The sequence below is a fragment of the Hirundo rustica genome, chromosome 1 (genome assembly GCF_015227805.2).
Source record: "Hirundo rustica isolate bHirRus1 chromosome 1, bHirRus1.pri.v3, whole genome shotgun sequence".
In the NCBI taxonomy this organism is placed as follows: domain Eukaryota; kingdom Metazoa; phylum Chordata; class Aves; order Passeriformes; family Hirundinidae; genus Hirundo; species Hirundo rustica.
In genome coordinates, this window is record NC_053450.1 from 83,801,093 (window position 1) to 83,809,873 (window position 8,781).

The following is an 8,781-nucleotide window of genomic DNA, read 5'->3' on the forward strand; positions in this document are numbered from 1 at the left end:
CTTCTCCTTTATGGATGGGGATCTGGGGTAAGGAGAAATTAAGCTACTTACACGCTGGATTCTCTTTGAGTTCAGTAAAATCAGTCAGAAATAGACATGTTAAGTAGCTGGAACAATCTGGGCACAAATGGCTTCTCAAGGCCTTATAGGATAAATGTGATGAAGCAGGGAATTGAGCTGGTGTCTCCCACGGCTTCGGTGTCTGCTGTAGGGCACTGGCAATCCATCCTCCTTCCACCTTCTTCCAGGTGAGGCCATGCTGGGAAAAAGGTGGAAAGAGAGGCTTGCTGCAAGAGCAACAAAATAAATTTACTACATTTCCAGATTAAACTCTGAGCTGATCTTCTATTGATCCTTAATCACTGCCCTTCATCTTTGGGGGCAAGGAACTGTTGAAGAGATTTTTTTTTTTTTTTTTTTAAGGGAACCAGGAATTTTTTTTTAAGGGGTGCAGGATCAGGATTGGTCATACCCCCCACTAGGCCTGTCACTGGAAGCCTCTGGCAGTCTTTCTCATTACAATTAAATTTGTCCTAGGAAAATTTTTAGCTATTTCTGCCTTCTCTAAAACCGTGGTCTACTTCACACATGTAAGCAGTGAGCTGAAAATCCTCAAGGAAAGGTGTGACTCTTTTCCCAACCCAGTCATGTCTAGATTGCCAGATTCCTTGTGTCCTTTCTCCTACTCCTGGTGGAATATATCTTTATATTATTCCTAACTCTTCATTATTACAATCAGTTTTTAAAATCTCACAGAATTGTCAGGCTGATCATCCCCAGTTCATCTGCAGGTGCATTCAGAAAGAAACCAAGCCTTTCTTGTGAGAAGAGCAGTGGTTAGCTCTGATCTCAAGGTTGGGACCTACACAGTGGTTAATTCCTCTGACCTCTCCAGAGAGTACACCATTTCCAGTGAGGCAGAAACCTGTAGGAAGATGGTGCTCCATGGCTTGTTCTCACAACCACATGAAGACACCAGCCTGCACACCTGTGGGGAGTTCAGTTTTCACACAAGTGTGGAACCAACCATGCTGCAATCTTCAGCATCTCTGCTCAGTGTTGGAGCTAGAGTGCCGCCATCCAGCCCTCTATGAGCCAAAGGTGGTGTGTTGGAAGCTGGGAGGAAAAATATTTTGCATTCTTATTATGCTTGCTTTTTTTTTTATTTTTTTTTTTTGTTTTACTATAAGGGCTTTCATGTCCTCACAAGCCCTCTTCTCTTGATGGCTGGGGCTTAGCAGATATCAAATTTGGAATAAAATTGTGTATTCCAGTTTCTGCCACGCTGCATCACATTCCAGCATGTCCTTCGTACTGCACTAGCACATCAAATCACATTGGCTTCTGATGAGTCACACAACGAGCTTTGGCACCAATGTATTTCAGCTGCAGAGTAACAGGTAGAACAATTCTTCAGGGATGATTTGGATGCCTGCCTAGTACAAAGCAAAATGAAACAAAAGGCCCAAAATGTAATGCTGGGAGTTACGAAGAGAATTTAATCACCAAGAACATTTAATACCTGGATGATATGGTCAGCACATCAGAGCAGAAGGCATATATACATATATATCTTTCAATATTAGATTATAGAAACTTGGATTTGGCCTGAAAAAAGAATTATTAAAAACCCTTGGGTTCTCTCACTGGTTGATGTTGCACTACTTCTGTCAGGTTTACTGCCTGTGACTTCTTTCACAGGCAAAGTATGACCAGCTTAGAATGATCAATTTTTTCCCCTCACAAAGAACAATATTACATGAAATTAAGGTTTGCTGTCACATGAATAGAAGTTGTGGCTTCTATTGTAAGTCAGTTTAAAGAAAGGGAATCTTTCACCCAGGAAAGAGAAAAACAACCAAATTATGACAGTTGGGGTGACTCAAGTATTTTCATTGACACAACATAAATGCAGGCACTTTGCCACTTTCTGCCTTTGGGCTGCCAAAACTGGCCCAGTGATGAAAAGATGTGATATTAATAGCTGTGGAGCACATGTAGAGGGCATATAAACATCCCAAGGGAGAGACAGCACTTGTATGTGCCCCAAGAGAGAGAAGGGAAAGGTTTGCACAGGCAAGGGCTCCTGTCCAGAGTACTCCCTTTGCCCAGGAGCCATGGGAGGCACAGGGTACTGCTCTTGATGAATTCTGGGACACATTCCTGAATCATAGAGTCATTTAGGTTGGAAAAGGCCTCCAAAATCATTGAGTCCAACTGTTAATCTAGTGCTGCTGAGTCCACCACTAAACCATGGCCCTAATTGCCCCATCTACACATCTTTTGAATGTCTCCAGGGATGGTGACTCAAACACTTCCCTGGACAGCCTTTTCCTATGCCTGACCATCCATTCAGTGGAGAAATTTTTTCTAATATCCAAGCCTCCCCTGGCACAACTTGAGGCCATTTCCTCTTGTCCTATTGCTTCTTCCTGGGAAGGAACCTACCTATGTCTACCCCGCTGCACCCACTCAGAGCAGCACTGCATATCAAAGGTGAAATCAGTAAGCACTGACCCATAATCAGTTTTAAGCAACTTTGGGATTTCATCTTGCTCCTGGTGGTTTTTCCTCAAAGCTCCAGCTCTTGGGATCACATGATTTAACAAGACACTACAATTTCAGTATGTATTTGCATGCAGACATGCAGCACACTTCAGAGTTTTAGGTTTTAAGAGTAAAATCTTGAAATGTTATTGATGTGCAAGAAAAAAGACCCTGAGATTCTTTTTAAAAACATGTCACAAATTTAAATTCATCTCACAAACTCTGGAACCTGACATCTCAGTACCTGGGTATGCCTGTACTCTCTTATGCCATAAGATTTGCAGCACAGAGTTTGTAACTTGGACCATAGTTTAGGTCTAGGAGACAAGTCTGGCTAGTCTAGCTTGAGTTTGCCTAGAGTTGGCTGTATATGACGCTCCTGGTTTCCCATCAAAAAGGCATCAAATAATTTTTTGTGTGCAGACTACAGTAAATAATATGGCTGAATTTATCTACATGCAACCTGAGTCTCTACAATGAAAAAAACAATCACCTAAGATTTAAATCTTAGCAGTGAATGGACTGAGAAATAATAAGGAAATTGAACACTTCTGTGTTAATATTTTAGGTTTTTTTCACAGTCTACTTGTGACAAGAGGTTTGCTTGCCATTTCCAGGCAGCAATCCCGTTGTGCCAATCCACCTGCAAGTAACTGATCAGCATCCTGCACTTCAAGCATAGCAAATGTACATTGGTAACAACCTGGAGATGTAGATGGCCAGACTGTGACCGCTTTTGAACTAAGGAACAGGAAACAAAACTAAGCAGTAAAAGAGACTGCATGAAGATCATCTCCCAAAAAATGCCACAGCATCAGTGCACAGAATCAGTTTGTAGGTCTGCCAAAGAGAAAAGGTACACATGTTCCCCATTAATTTTCCTGGCCCAAATCTTGCAAGACATATTTGTAAGAAAGGATAATTTTCATACAAGTTCCTTTAGATTCCTTAGTGAGCCAGATCACATTGGAGACATTTAACCTGCACTTTCCAAAAGTCTCTGTGAGGCCACAAGGCTCAAAGTCAGCACTGACAAAATCAACACTCATCTCCAAAGGCTTTTGCCTTGGCATCCTGAGATGAGAATTGAGAACAACTTCCTGAACCCACTTTCCACTTTTTTTTCCACTTTTTTAAAATTAGAAAATGTGGTGCACATTCTGAGGAATTTGAGGGAGGAGATAGACAGTAATTCAAATGCCACTGGTAAATTTTGACATTTAAAAAAACATGTTGAATATGAAGGAAAAAGCCCCAAAGATAGGAATTTCCCTTGAAATGGCCAACAGCAACTGGTTGTTAGGTCACTCTTTTGCTATTTTTCTCAGCAGCATAATTTTGATTCCTTTTGATTTAATTTCTTATAAAAAACAGGCAGTCACACTAAATGAAGCAGGATGGTCAAATCAAAGCAGAATAATTCTGACAATGATGACATGAAGCATTCTGACTTTTTTTCCGTGGCAGAAGTCCTAACAAAACAGCATGTATTTCACAGAAAAAATGTTTCGTTGTGGATTTTCAACTCGCTGCTGCTTTAGGATAGCAAGCTGGGTTTTTTCCTTCGTCCTCTTGTTGCCTCAAGCAGATGACCATGCCATGCATCAAAAACCACAGAGTACCATGACATGTCCACAAGGGGTTTATGCCAGTGTCTCCAAAATGGTGGCAGCATCTGAGATCTAGAAAAACTGCTGAGCATAAACAAACAGGGACAAGAAGTTGCCTTCAACTGCTCATATCTGTCTTGCCTTCTGAAAGCTCCCTTAGCTAAATCTGAACACTGTGAGTTTGCTCTGGGCATCTTACATCAGAAGGGGTAAAAGCAGCCCCTAAGGTGTGTATGCCTCTCACATTGGGATCTATGGCCTGAGAAGACACTGGAACAGGGGAAGCAGAGACAAAATGATTAGTGACGAACTGATTGGAAAAAAAAAAAAAAAAAAAAGAGAAGAAAAAAAATGGATGTGGGTCTAGGGCTATTTTTTTTAACATTCTTTCTCTGCTGAATGCATTTGCTCTGCACATAAGCTGTCTCTCTGTTCATTTCCTGCCCCTAGACAATACAGCGTGGATTTTGACAAGGCGCTCAGGCTTCAGACAACACGAGCAGAACACCTTTTACCTGCCCATCCTGATCAGCGACAACGGGCGCCCGGTGCTGAGCAGCACAGGCACGCTGACCGTGCACGTGTGCAGCTGCGATGAGGAGGGCATGGTGATGTCCTGCAATGCCGAGGCCTACGTGCTCCCCGTCAGCCTGAGCCGAGGGGCGCTCATTGCCATCCTCGCCTGCATCTTTGTCCTGCTAGGTAAAGCCTTCGCTTCTTCTTGGGAGGGACAGACTTTTCTCTTCTGGCCAGGGGGCTGCTGATCCACCAAAGGTGTAGAACTCAAACACACACACACACACACACACACATTTGTATAAAACTGTACAAGTAGACACATGCATGCCTAAAGGGCCAAATCAAGCACCCAGTAGGGTTGTCAGCTGCATATGGCTTCAGGCTCTGGACCGTAGGAATGGGGGAAAACAATGGCCTGCAAATATTTCTGCCAGATGCCCGAAGCATTAGGGAGTCCGATGTGGCCATGCTTTCCTGCAAGGATATGCAGTGGGAAGTATTGAGAGCTATGGCTTGGGGCAGGTTGGTTTCTCATCCTGCTCCATAGGAAACAGCAGTGGTAAGCTGTGAGGTTTTTTCTTTCCTTCCTGTTAGAGCCGGGATTAAAGCACCAGAGATGCTGTTTTTGTGTTCAGACTCAGATGTTTATTAATTCTTATCTATGGTACAGTCTCAGTTGTGAGCTCTAGCTAACAAGGTAGAAAATGGATTCCTCTCTCTTTCCATGGTCTTTTAAGCACTAATTACCCAATAACAAGATGACACCTATATTATTTATACTTTTAACCCATTAACCAAATTCCCGAGGTTCGCAATGTGGAGACCTTTTCACCCAATTACAAACTACCGCCCAAAGCAATGAAGAAGAAGGTGAAAGAAGAACTTAGCCAACACCCTAAATCCTCCATATTGCCCCATATATATTACTATATACTAAAGCCTTAAATCCTAAGCTTCACACCCTGTAACATTACACATTTCTATTCAAACTACACACCCATAATCCCAGTGCTATTACTCAATTTCAGAAGCCTGTTCCACGGTCTTAGGTCACATGTAGTGTTTGCTTGAGGGTCAGTGCCTTTTAGCACAAAAAGCCTAAAATTCTCGGCCTCCAGGGTTCCAACAGTAAGCTCAGTAAGTGTATTTCTTGTCATTTGGAGAGATATATCCCCACCTCCATTTCCTTTTTCCTTGAGACTCTACATTTAAATGGTGACTGTGCTGCAGTAAAGGGGCTGAGTGTCTTGCATGAGTTCTGTCTCCACAATTAGATTTCATGCTTTCCTTGCCCAGATATCCTATGGCCTCTCTTAGCTGTTGGTATCAAAAGAATTTCAGTTCCCTTGTTCACACTCTCAAATCATGCGATACTAGTTCAAAACTCACATTCTCGGAAATTTCAGGGGACCCATTTTGAGGAACAGTGTAGTAAGATACATGAAAAATTCTTTAAAAGTGCCTCAATTCTGGCTCTTCAGAGGAGCCTAGATACTTCAGTTCAAAATTTCAGTATCCAAAATCTTTGCTGAGTTCTAATTGTGGAAATAGCCACCAAGTGAGGGCACATTTTCAATAGCAAAGGGCTCTGGTGCCTGTGTGACCACTTCCCCCCGTGCTAATAAACACAGCGAGGGCAAGGAGCACCAGCACTGCAGTGCTGCAGGAGGCTTGCAGATAAACAAAAAATTCCTTACAGCAGACTAAGGGGCTAACTCTGCATTTTGCTGTGTAGGCAGGCATATCACTACAAGTGCCTTAGGACCATCCATCTATGTCACATGCAGTGGCCAGAGCAAGAGGCATCCCCAAAGAAAGCTGCAAAACCCACCCACAGAGCAGAAAACAAAATATCTCTATGGCACTATGCTGCTGCAGATAAACTGTTACTGACCTCTGAGCTGGCTAGCTTAAAAGTGGAAGCACCACTGCATATCCATGTCCTAAGTGTCACCAAGAGTTAAGTATTCAGGTGAAAAGGGGGACAGATTAGCATGACCTCAAGCTACCAATTTTAGCTGGAGTGCGAGAGAGAGAGATTTCTACACCCCTCAGCTTGCAAACACTGCAGCTCTTTAAATCCAAGGGGTTAGTTGGGCTCACCCAGGGGAGAGTAGGGCAGAGGAAAGTCTGATGCCCTGGCAAGATCTGCCTCCTTGCTGACAGCCTCGTGTCTTGCTTGGCTCCCGCAGTGTTGGTGCTCCTCATCCTCTCCATGCGGCGCCAGCGGAAGCAGCCGTACATCATCGACGAGGAGGAGAACATCCATGAGAACATCGTCAGGTATGATGACGAGGGTGGCGGGGAGGAGGACACGGAGGCCTTTGACATCGCCGCCATGTGGAACCCACGGGAGGCCCAGCTGGTGGTGAAGAACCGGCAGGACATGCTCCCTGAAATAGAGAGCCTCTCCCGATACGTGCCTCAGGCGTGCGTCATGGACAACAACGTCCACAACTACGTGCTCGCCAAGCTGTACGAAGCTGACATGGACCTGTGGGCGCCTCCCTTCGACTCCCTCCAGACCTACATGTTTGAAGGGAATGGCTCAGTGGCAGAGTCGCTCAGCTCCTTACAGTCCGTGACGACAGACTCAGACCAGAGCTACGACTACCTGACGGACTGGGGGCCGCGCTTCAAGAAGCTGGCCGAGATGTACGGGGCCACAGACAGCAGCGGGGCCCTGTGGTAACAGACGAGGAATGGCAGAGGGCTTTCCATGTGAAACGGTGTCCAGTGCGGTCCATTCTCATCAGATGCTTCCATGGATGTGGGTGAGGCCTCATAAAAAAATAGCAATACAGTGCTTGGATGAGAATGGGAAGAAGGGTGCGAATGAAGGTCTCTCTGGATCAGCTTTACTCAGTTAAATTAAGTCACATTTTTGAAACTATGAGAAACAGAAGGAAGGAAGGTTTCTCTTGGTTCTTACGGCAAAATTGGAGAGCTCCACACCTGGAATATGGCATTAGTCTCTCTCTCTCTTTTCCTTTCCCTCCCCTTTGTACACGGCAGCTTACTGAGCTCTATACATCAGGGTTCAAAGATCTGTAAACTCCACCTGTAATCTCCAAGTCACTGAGAAATTGTCACCACAGAAGAGTTGCTTCCTACTGGTCATTTTTTCCCCATTTAAAACAGAAAAGAATTGCTTGCTAACAAGAGAAAAAAATCCGCAAAGCAGAAAATTGAAACTGGAATGTCAGAGGGCTCCTTGTAAACTAAACTCCTCCCTCTGTTGCTAACAGAGTTCTTTTTTAATCCTTTAGGAACAAGGCTGAGCTTTGGGGTTTTTCCCCACATGACTGAGAGGGCTGGGGAAGAGGCTTTGAATTTCTGCTCTAGTTTAATGGCTGATCTGTGAGTCATTGGCGTTAACACTAATCCATCTCCTATCAAGTTTGTGTAAATTTATTCTTGACTCTTTAAAACCATGACTCTGCTAAACTGCTCAGAACAAAATCAGAAAATCTGCCTCTTTTGCACTGTAGATGTCTCTTCCATGTGCCAAATGTGAAGATTAGATTCTACCAATGAAAGCCAAATAAATTTTAAAATAAGAAAAAGCTATATTTGGTAACTACATGGGTTAGATGGGCTTTCCTAATCTGTGTGAGGTCAATCCAAGGGATGTTTACATACTGTAGATAACCTACTTGAACAAATGCAGTATTATAGACCAATAAATGGATGTAAGAAAATTACATGTATAAGTTTTGTATATTTGTTAATTTTGGTATTAAATATGATGTACTGCATACAGTACAGTACCTTAGCACCTCTTTTAATAAAAGTTAAACAGAAGGGACAGTCTGATGGCAATTTATTGACTACTTTGCACACAGCAGCTAGTTCTTATCTGCTTAAGGCTCTTACATGCCTTGAGCATCAAGAAAAAAATGGTTCATCAGCATCGTGTCAAGGAGACAAGGCTTCAGTTTCCAGAACTGAGCAGATTGTCTGCATCTTTCATCACTCTTCACCCGGACATTGCCCCCAGCAGTGAATCAGCCCAAGTACAGCCCACCAGACTAGTTACTTTTCTAATCGAATCATGCTGAAGTCAAAAGAAAGTCTTGCCTGATTTTTTTGAAACATTCAGGCT

At 43.5% G+C, this 8,781-nt stretch overlaps 1 protein-coding gene across 1 annotated transcript in view; it reads left to right on the forward strand.

Annotated features, from left to right (window-relative positions):
- Window positions 1-8,486, forward strand: part of CDH20 (cadherin 20) — a 119,996-nt gene extending 111,510 nt beyond the window's left edge. The window contains exons 11-12 of the mRNA XM_040074577.2: window positions 4,608-4,859; window positions 6,869-8,486. Coding sequence (XP_039930511.1) covers window positions 4,608-4,859; window positions 6,869-7,368 — 752 coding nt within the window. The 3' untranslated portion in view covers window positions 7,369-8,486. The remainder of the gene's footprint in view (window positions 1-4,607; window positions 4,860-6,868) is intronic.
- The last annotated feature ends 295 nt before the right edge of the window (window positions 8,487-8,781 follow it).